Here is a 16,093-nt window from a genome sequence, read left to right as displayed (position 1 = left end):
TTAAGCCCATTGCTTCTTGTCCTATCCTCAGTGGATGAGAACAGTTGATCACCCTCCTCTTGATAACCTTTTATGTATTTGAAGACTGTTCTCATGTCCCCCCTCAGTCTACTCTTCTCCAGACTAAACAATTACAGTTTTTTCAATCTGTTGCTGTAGGTCATGTTTCCTAGACCTTTAATCATTTTTGTTGCTCTCCTTTGGATTTTCTCCACATCTTTTCCGAAGCGTGGTGCCCAGAACTTGACACAATACTCCAGTTAAGGCCTTATCTGTGCTGAGTAGAATAGTAGAATTACTTCTTGTGTCTTGCTTACAACACTCACACTAATATATTCCAGAATGATGTTCACTTGTTTTGCAACAACATTACATTGTTGATGCATATTTAGCTTGTGATCCACTATAACCCGCAGATCCTTTTCTGCAGGACTCCTTCCTAGGCAGTCATTTCCCATTTTGTATTTGAACACTTGATTATGCCTTCCTAAGTGGAGTACTTTGCATTTGTCCTTATTGATTTTCATCTATTTATTTCAGACCATTTCTCCAGTTTGTCCACATCATTTTGGATTCTAATCCTGTCCTCCAAAGTGCTTGCAGCCCCTCCCAGCTTGGCAGCGCCCTCAAACTTTATCTGTGTACTTCTCTATGCCCTTGGCCAAATCACTGATGAAGGTATTGAATAGAGCCAGGCTCAGGACAGCTCCCTGTAGGACCCCACTCAATAGGCCCTTCCAGCTGAACATAAGAACATAGGAATGGCCAGACTGGGTCAGACCAAAGGTCCATCCAGCCCAGTATCCTGTCTTCCAACAGTGGCCAATGCCAGGTGCTCCAGAGGGAGTGAACCTAACAGGTAATGATCTAGTGATCTCTCTCCTGCCATCCATCTTCACCCTCTGACAAACAGAGGCTAGGGACACCATTCCTCACCCTTCCTGGCTAATAGCCATTAATGGACTTAACCTCCATGAATTTATCCAGTTCTCTTTTAAACCCTGTTATAATGCTAGCCTTCACAACCTCCTCAGGCAAGTTTATTGTGAACCATTGACAACTATTCTCCGAGTATGGTTTTCCAACAAGTTTTGCACCAACCTTGTAGTTGGTTCGTCTAGACTCTAGTTCCCCAGTTTGCTTATGAGAAGGTCATGGGAGACAGTATCAAAAGCCATCTATCTACCATTATCTACCAGTGGGGGCATCACCACCATGGTAGCTGAGCCTCTTATCTTCACCACCCTGCTGGGAGGCAGGGCAGTGTAAAGGCTGCTATCTTGACCAACAGCCACAGTTGAACCAGGGACCTCGTGAGCTGAAAGTCTCAGAGCCAGGCTCTGGCATCAGACTCCCATCCCCTGTGGTCCGGGCACAGAGGGGAACACACAACACACATGCGTCCCTGGGGAAAGCAGCAGCATCCCCATCTGACAGCTACACCCACGGGGAGTTTAAGTGCCTTTCAGGGAGACAGTGCTGTCCAGTGAGTGCGGTACTAGGCTGAGACAGAGGAGATGTGGGTTCTATTGACCAGGTCTGCCACTGATTTGCTGGTGAACTTGGACAAGTCACTGCCCCACACTTTGCCTCAGTTTCCCTATCTGTGAAGTGGAGGTAATGCTACTGACTGCCCTTTGTAGAATGTTTTGAGCCCCAGTGTTGAAAGGGGCTATAGAAGAGCATGGCGGTGGCATTATTCCAAAGGGGATACGTTGAAAGTTTTGGACAAAAACAAGAATTGAGCCCAGATCCCCTGACTTCCAGGGTTTGGGACACAGGTCTCTGCATCCAAGCGGTGAGCTCTGAGGGTGCATTACAGGATGAGCAGGGAGGGGGTGCACTTTGGTAAAGCCAGACAGCATGGGGATCAATGGGGCTGTGGGTGTGTACTGGTAGTGACAGCAGGGGTGCTCTGACTGGGACACCTCATTCACGATTGACAACGTCCTTTAAAAGGGAAACATAAACTGCCCCCCTGTTGGCCATAGGGTGGGGAGGGAGCCCCAGCAGGGCTCACAGAGGGTTTCACACTCCCACTTCTCTGGGTATTGCTCATGCCTGCGTGCACCTGCCTGCCCAGGGGAGAGACAGCGCCGAACACTGAGCAGCCAGTCCAGTTGTTCTCTGGCAGGGGCAAAATCCCGCTTTGCGCCACTCTGGCTCCTGTGGAGATGGGCCACTCTTCGCTCCCACCTGGGATTCTTCCTCCTGTGTCTCTGCCCCACAGGGATTCCCTCAGTCTCTCCCCCTGTGGGAAGTTCCACCCCTCTATCCTCTCCCATGGGAACCCCCCCTTCAGTTCCTCCCCTGGGGATTTCCCACTCCCTTTGCTAACGCTCCCCACCTCGGGATTTCCCACCTGTGACGTTGCACTCCATGTGTTTTATGAAAATATGTTTAGAATATAATTCACACTTATAAACATTTTCATAAAACATATGGAGTGCAACATCACACCACCCCAGGGGGATTCTGGCTCCTGAGCAGGGGGTTGGACTAGATGACCTCCTGAGGTCCCTTCCAACCCTGATAGTCTATGATTCTTGGTGTGGGGTAGGAGCGACGTCCTTCAGTAGTGGGCTCGGTGGCAGTGTCAGGGGAAAGCAGCCAAACCCCTAAACCCAGGCTGGCATGTGGTGACAGCCACAGCTTGGAAGCATAGGGGCAAGGAGGAGGATTGTGGCTTGTGCCCCACCTGGCATGGGTCATCTCCTCCACGGCTCCTGCCGGCTCCCTTGAACTAGCTGCAGGCCAGGCAGCTTTGAGGGTGGTAGAGGGAGCTGTGAGCCAGAGGGAAGGCCTCGGGGTGGAGCCGGGCCCCAAGCTAAATGCTTGATGCCAATGGCCTAGAGCGCTAGCTCTTGCTTTAGGAGCGTGGGGCTGGGGTTCAAACTCTGAGCCAGCTCCCGTGAGAGCTACTTCAGTCGTGTTGCCAGCCCTCCAGGATTGTCTTGGAGTCTCCAGGAATTAAAGATTCTGTCACGTGATGAAACCTCCAGGAATATGGCCAACCCGAGCTGGAAACCTTCTATACGCCTCAGCTGTAATTCCTTTCTCCCTCATCCAAAGGGCAGCACAGCTGGCTGGTCTGGGGGTGTCCTCCTCTCTTCTCAGGATGAGGCCAGTGTTTGGGGGCATGAGGGTAAGAGCTTGGCTCAGTGCACAGGGGTGGATCACCTGGAAGGGTTTACCAGCATGGATCAGAGTCAGCAGAGAAAAGAAAGGACTCAGGAACAGGGCAGTTTTGAGGAAACCTGTTTATTGATCCTATTAGATCATCATTATCATGCATTTACATAGCAAAGTGCCCTAGTGTGCAATACAATCACAGACTGAGTCCTCCAGTCACAGTTCAGAACACACAAATACTATCTTGTCACAAAAAAGACGGAAATCCTGACTGCCAATTGCAGAGTCTAATCAGGCCGGTTCCTTTGTTTCTTCACAGGCCACTACCCCCAGTGGTCATTACAGCCTTAGCCCCACCCCACAGCAAAATTATTCACTCAAGCCCCACCCCCAATGTGACATCCCAGGAAGCAGCTGCACAGCCCCTGAAGAGGCAGGGCAGGTGGTTGTCCTGGATCTTCTTGTGATGTTGGCATCCAAGCTTCACACCTGAATTCAACTGGTGACAAAGGGAGTGGCCAGCGCACTCTTCCGCTAGGGTTAGCGTCTGCTGAATCCACACCCTCACCCACAGCACTGCCAGGGAACCAGAGCAAACACCTGTCGCAAGGAAACAACTCGCTAGACACATGGCACCACAGACCTGGGGGAGGGGGGTGTCATTCACATGTAGGAGCTAACTGAGCAAACCTCCTGCAGGAGAGATTTCCACCATGTTGTAAGGAGCCCCACTGTGCCCCCTGGAAGGAACGGAGTCGCTCTGCACGGCCCAGGTCAGTCACATAGCCTGGCACAGCGGGACCATGCTGCACTGGAACAGGATTCATGGAGGGATGAGGAGCTGGAGAGAGCAGCACCAGGGTGAGCACATGCACAATGGGGTGCGAATACTGTGGGCAACCCAGCGTCAACGTGATGCTCACTCTCCCTGGGACCCTCTCCCAGTCTTCTGCATCACCCCCCACCCCAGCCAGTGCTGGAGCCAGTCACAGCTTCACATCCGAGAGTCCAAAGCTAGCATACGATGTTTGGGACACTAAGGTCTATCTAGGAAAAGAGGACGGGAGCAGGAAAGTCAGGAAGGCTGGACCCTGGGGCTCAGCCCCCCCCGCAGACGCAGGTGCAGGAAGATGGTGCAGTGGGGGGCGATGTTGTAGTCTCCCAGCTTGTGGCCGTCCTCGAGCGGTTTCCCCTCAAAGCTGAGCCAGAACTGCTCCTGCTGGATGTTCTCCTGCTGCTGGACCCGCCCCTTGAACTGGGTGACCCCGTCGGAGGGGAGGACAGTGTAGGTGCTGGTCCTGCCCTTGTCATTCTTCACGAAGAGGGTGATGGGCTCCTCGTTCTGTACCATCAACAGGACGATGTCTCCGGGCTTGAGCTGGTAGTCGGAGAGCCGGGAGCCATCACGCAGCTCCACATAGGCCCCGTTCTGGCAGGCCAACTTCTGCTGGTACGGGGACACCCCTGTCTTCTTGGCAATCTGGGCCTTGAAAGCCGAGACGGTCATAGTGCTGGTGACCTCCAAGCTGTGCATCTCGCCGGTCAGCAGCTTCACGCTGAGCCACAGGGCCTGGGGAGGAGAGGGCCCAGAGTGGTCAGAACCGAGGGGGAGCCCAGACGTCCATCCCTCAGGGACTCAGACCCCCGAGAGGGAAGCAGGTTGGGGCTTGTTACCTTCTCCATATCCTGTCAAACCCCTATACACCCTTCCAGTGCCTGGCACCTGGTGCAGTCATTACCCCAGTACAACATGCAGGGAAATGCGTCCCAGTCAGCACGGTGATGATCACACCAGCATCCGTGCCAGCACAGGAGGGCTCAGGCCTGCTGGGCTCAGTGAACACTCACCAGATCCCTTTTCATGGCATTAACAGGGGCCCAAACCCAGCACCCCCAAAAGGGCAGTCGAGGGATGAGGCTGCTCACTGGGCTGGCTGGTCTGCCCCCCTCGGAGCCGGGTCCTGGCTTGGGTGCACTAGCCAGCGCTCAGAGGCTGTCCCAGGGGCAAGGGGTGCTCAGGGCAGATGGGCTCAGACTGCTATGCTCCCGCCCCGGTCAGGGGGCTCCCCAAGGGCTGTCGGGTCACTAACAAAGGGGCAGCTTAGCGGAGACCAGGGGCTGGAGGGGGGCGGTAAATACAGGCGGCAGCTGCCTTTCCTGTGCCCAGGGACCTTGGGAAGTGCCGATCGGTCCCTGCCCTGCTACCGGCTCGGCGCGGGGCATGCAGCCGGCAGCAGGGGCGGGGGGCATGCTACCGCGCTCGGGGTCCCCCCAAAACACGCACCCGGGCCGGAGGGTGGGGCTCCAGCGGACAGGAGACCCCGGGGGGCTCCGGTCCCGAGCTGCCGCGCTGCCCTCCCCCGGAGCCAGGAACGTGCAGAGCGACCCCCGAGCTCCTCCCTGCGGGCCCCGGCCCCGGCCCGAGCCTCACCATGTCCGCAGCCTGCCGGGGTCTCCCTGGTTCCGCAGCGTCCCGAGTTCCAGCCCGATCAGCTCTGCCCGGCTCCGCCGCCGGCTCCTCCTTTATAGCCCGGCCGCCGCCCGCGGGTCACCCGGGGACCGCACGGAGAATCAAAACCAGCCTCGGCCGCTGGGTTTCGGTTTCCTTCCCCCGCCCCCCGCTCCTGCGCCGCGGAGAAACGAAACTGGGAAGCGATGGGGGAAGGGACCCGGACCCATGGGGATTCCCCTGGGGAAGCGAACCCAGCCCCTGGCGGTCACAGGGGGGCCAGGGACCCGGACCCGGCATTGGGCCAGGGCCATACACTGAGCCCTTTGGGATGTGATCCGGGTCTGGATCCAAATGTAGGGGCTGGATGCATCTCGACTTCAGAAAATAAAATAACTCCGGGACTCAAATTGTGCTCCCCTTGGCCCCCATGCACCCCCAGCTCGCAGCCACTGAGGCTCTCCGGGTGTCAGCAGGAGGAGTTGGCTCAGTGTTTAATCAACCATAACGATGTTATAAATACTAACAGGGGAAAAGACCTGGGGGTGTTTTGTTTTAACGCAGTGGCGCATTAACCTGTGGAATTCCCTGCCACAAGACAGCAGTGAGCTGGCAGCACAGCCAGGGTCAGGAGGGGCTCAGACAGTTCCAGGGATGATGTGGGGAGCCGTGTGGGTCAGGAAGCAGAGCAGGTTAGAAGGCAGTGTAGGGAGCAGGGAGCCAGGGAGCAGTGCGTGTAGCGGGGTGGTGTGGGTCAGGGAGGGCATGTGCCGGGGGCCGTGTGGGGAGCAGTGAGGGGCGGGAATCAGCGTGAGCCATGGGGCAGTGTGGGTCAGGGAGTGGTGCATGTCAGGTGGAGGTGTGGGAAGCAGTGTGGGTCAGGGAGCAGTGTGAGCCATGGGGCCTAGGAGAGTTGGGCTGGGAGTGCCACCATTTTCCCTGGGCCGCTCCCACCTTCTGCCCAGCTTGTTGACATCTGTCCCCAGACCTCTGGATGCTGCTCTCCCCACCTGGGATCTTTGGTTCCTCACCACTTCTCTGGCAGTGACAGCCATCCCTATCTGCGGCTCCCAGCCTAGCTTGCAGCACCTGGGCTGCGATGAATAACTCCCCTAGCTCCTGCCTGCAACTAGTCAGTCCTTCCCTTCGCCGAGCAGGAGCTTCCCTCAGCCCTGCCACGGAGCCAGCCTCTTTGGCTTTGGACAGCCAGCCCAAATCGCCTTAAAGCAGCGGGTCCCTCCCTGGCCTTTTCCCTGGTGGCTCCCATTATGACTTAGGTTGGCTGCAAGGCTTTTGCCAGCTCCCTCCAGCTGAACGCCCTTGCCAAGTAGCCTTCCCCTTTGTAGGGCTCCGCAGAGCAGCCTTCTCCAGCGCCTGCCTGCCATGAGGGTGGGACAAGGCAGCCTTCATGCTGCTCCCCAGCTCCCAACGTCTTCCCGCTTGGCTGGGTGAGAGGGGAGCCTTGCCCTAGCTTCTCTGCCAGGTTCCTTCCTCAAGCACTGTTCATTCCCAGGACCCTTACGGCTTGATATGTATCTCTACTGGACCCTTCCAAACCCTTAAAGAGCCATGCCAGGTGGTGGATGGGCTGACCACTAGGCACTACTGCCCTCAGTGGTGGACAGCCCCATCACAGCCTAGGTGGCCCATAGACAGGTTAACTGGACACAGAGTTAAAGTATGTTTGATTGTCACAGAGGAATTAATCACATCAATGGAAAGGACAGTATCACGTGGGATTATGCAGTCATAAAATTGCAGGGACAAGAAATGTTCACTGCACCCTTAGACAGCTAGGAAATCCCAGACCTTGAGGGGCAGGTCTGCTCTGGCCAGTGCAGGGCTTCATTTGTAAGGAAAGAGGTGTTGGGGATCAAGCAATTATTTTACTTCCATAACTGATGTGGCAAGTCCAGCGGGGCCCAAGGCTCTGAATGGCCAGGCCCAGCGGGGCCCAAGGCTCTGAACGGCCTGAACTGCTCAGCCCAGAGGTGCTGGGGGTCAGCCCTGACAAGCCCCGGCACAAATTAAGCTTACTACTGGCAAATGACCAGTAAGAAGGGCATTGTGGCTTCCCATGTTCAATACTCTTGGGGGTTCCAGGTAAATGTGCTGAATTACAGGTAAAAAGATGCTCAGCTTCGTTCCCAGAGGTGCCTGGCATCAGGAAGACAAGCTGAGCTCTTGCCAGATCATACACCATCACCACCCGGCTTTTCCACATAAAAAGAGCACGTCCCTGCTTTCCCATCAAGTGACCTTTATTTCTGATTAAGAGAACAATAAAAATACAAGAAAGGAGAGAAAGCAGGGAGGGGGAAGGGAGCTGGGGGAGCACAGAGCACGAGCCGATTGGTCACGTCCTGTCAGGGCTAGTCCTCAACCGGCTCCTGGGGGCCATTTTCTGAAAGGAGGAAGTTGCAGAGCAGGGAGAGACCTCTCCAGTAATGCCCGCCCTGCCCCAGGGAGGGCTCCTGACAGGGTCGGGGGCTGAGAGGCAGCTGTCAGAGGAGCGTGCAGTAGGATTCCTCCTCTGCAGCATGGCTACCATTTGCAAACATCTGGTTCTCAGTGATGGGGTATTCTTTGTCCGTAGTCCGAGACTGCAGATCAAAATCATCTCCTTCAGCTGCTCTCCATGTCTGCTGCAACTGAAATAGGGAAACACAGAGTTGGCGGGTTACTGCTTTCCAGACAAATTGCCCTTAGGTGGGGGCTCCGGGAGCAGCCAGGTCCCTGTGGCTGCCACCATGGACCCTTGTAATACGGGCACAATTAAGGATTTGCACGATTGTTTTCTCAAGGAATAATTAGTCTTGACATTTCAGGTGTCCCCTCCTGACCACACCACAAGGCTGCTCCACCCAAGCCCGAGCCCCCAGCCCTACCAGTCTAGGTCATATCAAGCACTCACTACTGTGTGAGCTGGGAAAGGAGGGAGATGGGGGCACAAGGGAACCCCGGCAACCATAGTGCATGGTACAGCTGAATTGCTGGGAAGACCCAGGAGAGTCTGAAGTGAGGGGCCCCTGGCCTCCCCCAGCCAACGGGGCTTGTCTGGGAGGAGTCAAGGGAAGGAGCCCAGTGCAGTTTCTGTGCACACTGCTTTGTGCGACTCAGTAGGGCAGAGCGAAGCCCCCATAACAGAGCACCAGACACACCGAAGCCCCAGAGTCGGACAGACGGGCAGGTCAGCGACTGCTGGCGCAGTGAGGAGAGACCACTGAGGGCCACAGAGGCATCAAATGCAATTGCTGTCTCTCTCTTGAAGGGAGGGGGCATTCCTCCTGGCCGGGGCCAGCCGTGCTGCGGTAGGGAGATGGAGCAGGGCGCTGGGCTACCCTACCCCCTCCAGTGCACGGGAGGGGATGCCCAATGGGCTGGGCTGTTTTACCGTTAGACACAATATGAGCCACTGCAGGAAATCCTGCCCTCACCGGCACATTCCAGGGCTGAACCGGGGATCCATTGCGCTTCCAGCAGCATTGCTGGGCACAGCAGCGCTCAGCCTCCTGTGCAACCAGGTCCCAGCGGCTCCCGTGCCCCACGATCCCCGTTGGATCTGCCGGGTCCAGGATGATGGGCCTGAAATTCAGGGAGACACAAAGAGTCACGGTGCAGACTCCAGCCGGGCAGAGACGGGGTGCTGCAGTCCAGCTGGGCATAACCCTGCTGCCTGACCCCTCCGGCTCTGTCCTGCTAAGCTCCCGTCTGGTCTTCCTAGGGCACAGTGCGGCTAGTTAATGGCTGCTGCCACCTGGCCAGACGTCACAGACCTTCTTCATTTGCTTTAGCTGCTCTCTGCCAGCCCTTGCCTAGCCCTGAGCTCTAAGGCCTGGCTCTCTCCGTTCTCTCAGACCCCGAGTGTCTCTCGGACCCCACCCACCTTGGCAGAATGAAGACTGAGTCCGTCCAATTCCCTCCTTCACCAGTTCCACTTCCCCAGCGTCTCCCACACATTGTGTGCTAATAATTATTGCCACTGCCTAGGGTATCTTGGCCATTCAGAGCATTAAAGCCCTGCCCCACTTCACGCTGGGGCTTCTCGCCTTCTTCTTGCCCCCAGGGTGCTGTGTCTGGGTCATCAGCGGTGAGTTTCACACACAAAGGTAGCGCCCTGCCCCCAGCTGTGCATGGGGGGGGTCACATTGCCACGGGGACAGGGAGCCGGGATGCACACACAAGGGTGCGGTGGTGTTTGCAGGCACCTGGATTTATAGAGCTGATACTTCAGATACCATCCCAGGGTTTCATTCTCAAAGCCGTAGTTGATGGTCCAATAGACACAGAGTTGGGCATGCTGCCGGATCAGCTCCAGCACCGTCCGGAAGCCCTCGGCCATGTTGAAGGCTGGACCCCTGCCCCCTCTTTCCCAGGCATAGACAGACAGGAGCTCCAGCGCGTACTGGGGGGGCAGGGACTCTTCCCGCCCCAGCTTCTTTTTGTGAGGAAGGACATACTGGGGTGGACAAAAGGAACAGAGGTTAGACCGACAGGCAACAAACCCTCATTCACGCCTAATTCATACCCCGAAATCCACTCAGAAAAGGTGGGAAGGTCTGGGAGACAGGGGGGAGGAGGCAGAGCTGGAGCAGGGGGAGCTCCCGACAACAGGGCCCTCTCCGGGGTACCTTGGTGTCTGCCGGGCCTCCAGCTGCATATTCCCAGCATAACTCTGTCCCCCGAGAGCTGCAGGGGGGCTGTGGGGAGCCAGTGCGGCTGCTGTACCTGTTTGTACCAGTGTTTCACCAGGCGGATCAGACTCTTCAGTTTGGTGGGGAGAGCCATGACGAAATTCCTCTGCAGCTCGGTGAAGCAGGGGGAGAACTCGCTCCCTTCGGGATCGCTCTTCATCAGCCTGACGTACACCTCGGGGTCGGGTTTATAGCCTCTGTACAGCTGGCCTAGCAGAGAACGAACACAGGCGTGTAGGCCATGGGTAGCTAAACACTGTGTGTACCCAAGTGCTGTGGGTGGCATGGCCACTCCCCACCTCGCTCCCTGTGCCCACTACTCCGAGTGGGGCCTGGCGTTGCAATCACAGACCCAGTGCTCATTGGCTCCTGACCTTTCCCTGCGAGTTTCTCTTCCCCTTCCCATAGGAACTATTTTGCGTGGCAGAAGGATACACTTCATTCTGCTCACTCCCACCTCAGATTGTTTTTTTCAAGATTTTTGAAAGGAAAGGGAAAGTGAAGGGGCCAGACTCCATCCTGGCAGAGGCAGATCCTCACTGCGGGCCCCTGCCAGGTGTGTCCTTGGCCTGCCTGCTCAGCCTGGCTGGGGCGTGGCCCAGCATGTCACCCTTGGCTGGCACAGCTGCGGTGGGCCCAGAGAATTCATGCAGCTTGTGATGATTGTTTCTGGAGGCCCCTCAGGCCTGTTGGCAGATCAGAGTAGTTCTGAGGTGATGAGCGGCTCTCGTGGGGTGGGGGGCGAGATGGGCAGGTGGACTGGAGGGCACTGTCACCAGAAAGCAGCCGGATGTGGCAGCGGGACCAAGGAGAGTTGGGCTGGGAGTGCTAGCCATTAGCTGGGTCTAGATTGTAATCCTGATCCTCCCCCGGCCATGCATTGCCCCTCACACTTGGCCCCTAGTTCCCACTGAGCTGAGCGAGTGCTTGAAGCTTTGAGTAGCCTGCTGCATGTGGCTCCACTCTCTCTGAAAGTCCTGGGAGTCATTCAGATAAGGCTCTTCCCTAAGGCCAAATGCTGCTTGCTTGCTCCTGAATGGTTAAATTTAAACAGTGACTAAAAATCCCCCCCCTTGCTATTAGCTGGTGCCTCTATTCTGAATCACAGGTGGGCAGGACAAGCGAGAGGAAGAGAAGCAGTTTAGGGGAGGTACAGGAAACACACTCCCTGGATGGTGCTTTCTTTTGATGAGGGCTTGTGCACAAGGAGGAGATCAGGTGTGCATAGGGTATGCATGTGTGATGGCCGCCTTCTTGACCTGGGATTGAACTGGGGTCCTGCAGACCTACAAGCACGGTACAGTGTGAGCTAAAGCTAAAACGTACAGCAAGCGACTCCTCTGCTCTGTGGAGTGGATACAGAGGGGAAGCCATAACCACACTGACCAGTGGGTGAGGCATATCCATGCACTTAAACATCCATGTGAATTTACACCTGCAAAGCTAGACACGTGAGATACGTTTGCAAATCATAGTGGGGAAGTTTGGCCATGAGATTCCCCTTAAAATCTCCTGGTATCACGTGCTTACAACCCAGCACACCCCAGAGAACATGGAGCCATCGCTATCTCGAAAGTAGCAAGAGCTCTGGCAATGTGCTGTGGGAATCGAGAGAGACTAGACAGTCATTGAGAAACACGGCCCCTGCCCTGGGAGTCCAAAACAGTGCATCTTACCTAGGGCGTCGAAAGCTGGCAGCACATCAAAATCAATATGCTCCCCCATGGTATTAGATGTTAGGGTAAAAGTGAGCACACGGGGGTTCTCCCACTTTGTTTTCTTAATGCTCAGCACTAGGTCTTTTCCCAGGGACCCTCTGCATTCCTCCAGCCTTGTCTGGATTTCAGCAATGATTTTTTTCCGTTCTGCTTTCAGGGCCCGGAAATCTGTAATCTTGCTGACAAACACAACGAGGTCCACATCGGAGACGTCTTTCAGGGCCGTGCCCTTCCCTGACGAGCCGGCCTGGAGGAGAAAGCAAGAGACAGAGAGAGAGAGGTCCCACTGAGTCCTTCCACAGAGAGCTCAGCTGTGGCCCACCCACCTGGAGGAGCTGCTCCCAGGGCCACCCTGGAGACACCCCCTGTGGGACATCCCACCGCTCACTCACGAATGGGATCAGGGCCTAGCTGATGTGGTTTTGGCCGGTGGCTATGGCAAACTGAGTCCTAGCCTTGGGACTGAGCATCGGTGGAGCAGGGAAAAGGGGCTTCCTCAAGAGTTAGGGCTGATTCTGGTCTCAGTCACAGGGGTTTTACACCATGGACCTCAGCCACGTTCCTCCCATAGATTCAGGCCCTTAGTCAATTCTTCATTTGACTTCAGACGGCGACTCACATGAGTAACTGCTCCCCAATGGGAGGTAAAGTGGTCTGGGAGGGAAAATCTGGTAAAGGACGAGGCCTGGGTGATCTAGCATTGGTGGGGCTGGAGGCCCAGTGTTGGTACCAGTCGTTATTTAAGGGCCCAGGCCAGGGCTTCCAGGGAGGGGTCCCCAGTGGGGGAAGAACCATTTTAGCCTGAAGAGGGCTGGCAAAAATGAGTTATTTTTGTTTGGACCCCTACATGTCTCTGGAAGGGGCCAACCCGACCTCACTTGTTAAAAGCATGGAGGAGACCATGTGCAAGCACCGCAGAGGGGTGGCAGGCGCAGCAGTGTGCCCAGCTGGGAGGGGGCTCAGGGGTGATCTAAACACACCCACCCTGCCCCCAGCTTTATAACGGGTCACTCGTGTTGTTAACTGCCCTTACACTAGCGGGTCGCATGCTGCATTGCTCACGTGGCCTGAGCTGCGTGTTTCCAACTTCTTCAGTGCACGCAGCTCTGCAAGTTTGCAAAAAGAATTTGACAGAGAGATTCTCTGGATGTGATGTATTGCTGGGCCCTGGGGCCTCCCACCCTGGTTGGGGGCTGGCCAGACTGATGGCAAGGGGCCCAGCTGGGGTATGTGGGATCAAAAGAAACAGCTGGGGGGGAGGGGCTGGAGTGGGGGCAAGAGCCCAGGTGAGACTAACAATCACCCTAAAAGTGACTCTGCTCCCCTCCCCCAGGCTGGGAGGCCACTGTCTTACCCCATAGCCAGAGTGACCAAACAGTGATTTTAGTGCAAATTCGGGTTTTCCAGTTTTCGCCAGGGTCATTCTCCACCCTTGACTCTGGCATCATCCCCTGCCCGATGCACTGCAGCCCCAAATGCCAGACCCCGAGCCCCATGTCCCAGGGGGCCATCGGTTGGGGGGTCTCGCTAAGGGAAGGGCCATTCAGCAGATATTTTGCCTGCCCTCTGGCTCTCCCCAGACACAGCCCTGCACAAATACTGACAGTGACTGTCTGTCCCCCATTTCCCCACACTGGGGTCCTGCACCTGGGAACTAGCCCCACCTCCCCGCTCGCTCACCCCTTCCTCAGACACAGGCAGAGGGGTCCCCGACCCTCCGCCCTGATTTACAACAGCATCACCCTAGCTGTATGCTGATCACCATTGAGAACATTCACCTCCTGGACTGTTCCCCCTCCCCTTCCCAGTCCCCCCAATACCTGGAGAGGCAGGGTCTGTGCACCCCATCTCCATCACTCACCTTAACCACCTTCAGCACCCGCATGGCAGAGCCAGAGTTTCTGAAGCAGTTTTGGGTCAGAAATAGGAAGATTGTGTTAATGGCTGTGCTGATCTGCATCTTGAAAACTTGGTTGGGCTGCAGGTTGTTGGTGATGAATGTATCGAGTTCCTCAGCTGGCATCTGGTAGAGCCCCATGCTCTGGTTGAGCCACATGAGGAGGCGAACAACAAGGGCTACTGAGGACGGGACTAGCCTGTGTGTGCCCCTGGCAGAGAGGGACCGTCTCTTGCTCCTTCTGGACTGCAACAGGCCCTGGGCAGGGAGGGGAACAGCAGGTGCAGAGGGTTGGTTGCTGCATAGAGGCCTCGCCTCCTTTCACTTCCTCAGCTCTCTGATCAGTTTCTTTTCTCCCAGGCTGCTGCGTGCCCAGGAATGCTTTGGAGCCCACTGCCCTATGCCCCGCTTCCTAGCTGTAAACTGGAATCTCTGGCTGCCTTCCCAGAACTGCTCTTGTGCTGGGCTCAGCTGTCCTGTCTGCTGCTCGGCATGCATAGCCCTGGCAGGGTAAACGTGCAGATCCACTGTTACTGTGTCTCAGTGATTTCAGATCACATGGTTTCACTTCGCAAGTTGCAGATGGTTCCAGGCCAGCTGGATTCTGACAGTCCTTCCCTGTTTTTCCACCTCCTGCATCATCACCAGTAATCCAGGGTCCGCAGGCCAAACTCTGTCCTCTCCTCCTCCTGCATTCCCCTCCCAGGGCTTGCGCAGGAGTCACTGACTGGCCCTGGAACCAGAATTTAGCAAATCAGCCTGTTGCTGGTGCATAAGGAGGAGAGTGATCATAGGTCCCGTTTTGGCCAGGACAGTCCCTTTTTTAAGCCCTGTCCTGGCCCTCCTGACTTTTTTGGCAGAAGTAGACCTTTGTCCCATTTGCTCTTGCCAACTTGATCAGTCGACAAGAGCAAATGGGACAAAAATGCCCACCTTTGTCAAAAAGTGGGGTACGGAGTGTCACAGAGTCCCCAGGCGATGCTCTGGAACTGCTCCCTACAAAGCCAGGCAGGACTCTGGGGAAGTCTCCTTTCTGGGAGCAGCCTGTCTGCATGACACACAGCTCACACAGCTTCCACCTTCCTGGGTCTGACCCCAGAGCATTCAGCATCCTCTGCCCCTCCGTGTGCTTCCCACAGCGAGTCCGCCCAGGCAGGGTCCTGGGGAAGCCAGAGGGTCCTGCCCCCCAACTCCACAGTCAGACGTGACTCTCAGCCAGCCAGTAAAACAGGGGGTTTATTAGACGACAGGAACATGGTTTAAAACAGAGCTTGCAGGTGCAGAGAACCGGACCCCTCAGCTGGGTCCATTCTGGGGGGCAGTGAGCCAGACAACCACGTCTGTACCTCACTCCACATCCCCAGCCAGCCCCAAACTGAAACTCCCTCCAGCCCCTCCTCCCCTGGGCTTTGTCCCTTTCCCGGGACAGGAAGTCACCTGATTCCTTTGTTCTCCAACCCTTCAGCCAGGGGTGAAAGTAAGTTAGAGGACTTACCGCTACCCTGGAGTCCTGAGCAGAGGATGTGGCTGTAACCGGAAGAGGCGTAGCCTTAAATCCCCAGGCCCAAGATTTAAAGGGCCAGGGCTCCAGCTGCAGTAGTGGCAGCTGGGAGCCTGGGGCCCTTTAAATCACCCCCGAGCTGCCAGCTGCAGAGGTGGCTGGGAGCCCGGGGGCAATTTAAAGGGCCCAGGGCTCCAGCTGCTGCAGCGGAGCCCTGGACCCTTTAAATCACTGAGGAGCCCTGGGGGCTCCCAGCTGCCACCGCTACCCTGGGGCTCTGGGCTCTGGCAGAGCTTTAAAGGGCCTGGGGCTCCGCTGTGGTAGCGGCTGCTGGAACCCCGAGCCCTTTAAATCCCCGCCTGGGCCCTGCTGCCTGAGCCCTGGGGTAGCGGCGGCCGGGCTCCGTCGGGGATTTAAAGGGCTCCGGGGCTCCAGCCCCCGCTACCGTCCCGGCCCTTTAAATCCCCTCCGGAGACCTGCCGCCGCTACCCCAGGGCTTCAGCAGCAGGGCTCAGGTGGGGATTTAAAGGACCCCGGACGGGGGGGGGGGGGTAGCAGGAGACCATGTTCCTGTTTTCCTGTATTAGACCATGTTCCTGTTGTCTAATAAACCCCCCAATTCCCTGTTCTGGGCACCTGGCACTGGCCACTGTCAGAAGACAGGATACTGGGCTGGATGGACCTTTGATCTGACCCAGTCTG

General features: G+C 56.5%; 2 protein-coding genes across 5 annotated transcripts; both read right to left on the bottom strand.

Annotated features, from left to right (window-relative positions):
- Positions 1-3,245: 3,245 nt before the first annotated feature.
- Positions 3,246-5,774, bottom strand: ISG15 (ISG15 ubiquitin like modifier). Its single transcript, XM_073312430.1, has 2 exons — positions 5,564-5,774; positions 3,246-4,702 (listed from the first exon to the last, which is right to left on the bottom strand). The coding sequence occupies exons 1-2, from the start codon at positions 5,564-5,566 to the stop codon at positions 4,208-4,210; spliced, it is 498 nt and encodes a 165-aa protein (XP_073168531.1). The 5' UTR covers positions 5,567-5,774; the 3' UTR covers positions 3,246-4,207.
- A 2,057-nt stretch (positions 5,775-7,831) lies between these two features.
- Positions 7,832-15,467, bottom strand: LOC140898528 (2'-5'-oligoadenylate synthase 1-like). Of its 4 annotated transcripts, none has more exons than XM_073312426.2 (7): positions 15,386-15,467; positions 13,855-14,623; positions 11,952-12,240; positions 10,310-10,485; positions 9,790-10,040; positions 9,019-9,166; positions 7,832-8,232 (listed from the first exon to the last, which is right to left on the bottom strand). In XM_073312426.2, exons 2-7 carry the CDS (start codon positions 14,047-14,049, stop codon positions 8,086-8,088), a joined length of 1,206 nt encoding a protein of 401 aa, XP_073168527.2. In that variant the 5' UTR covers positions 14,050-14,623; positions 15,386-15,467; the 3' UTR covers positions 7,832-8,085. The 4 variants fall into 4 exon arrangements, with proteins under 4 accessions (XP_073168527.2, XP_073168529.2, XP_073168530.2 ...); XM_073312428.2 differs by having other exon boundaries at positions 13,855-14,148; positions 15,386-15,444; XM_073312429.2 differs by lacking the exon at positions 15,386-15,467 and adding an exon at positions 15,328-15,381 and having other exon boundaries at positions 13,855-14,148.
- Positions 15,468-16,093: the final 626 nt, after the last annotated feature.

Source organism: Lepidochelys kempii, chromosome 15 (genome assembly GCF_965140285.1).
Source record: "Lepidochelys kempii isolate rLepKem1 chromosome 15, rLepKem1.hap1, whole genome shotgun sequence".
NCBI classification, from domain to species: Eukaryota; Metazoa; Chordata; order Testudines; family Cheloniidae; genus Lepidochelys; species Lepidochelys kempii.
The sequence above is the reverse complement of the archived record's forward strand: the minus strand, read 5'-3'. Positions and strand labels throughout refer to the sequence as shown.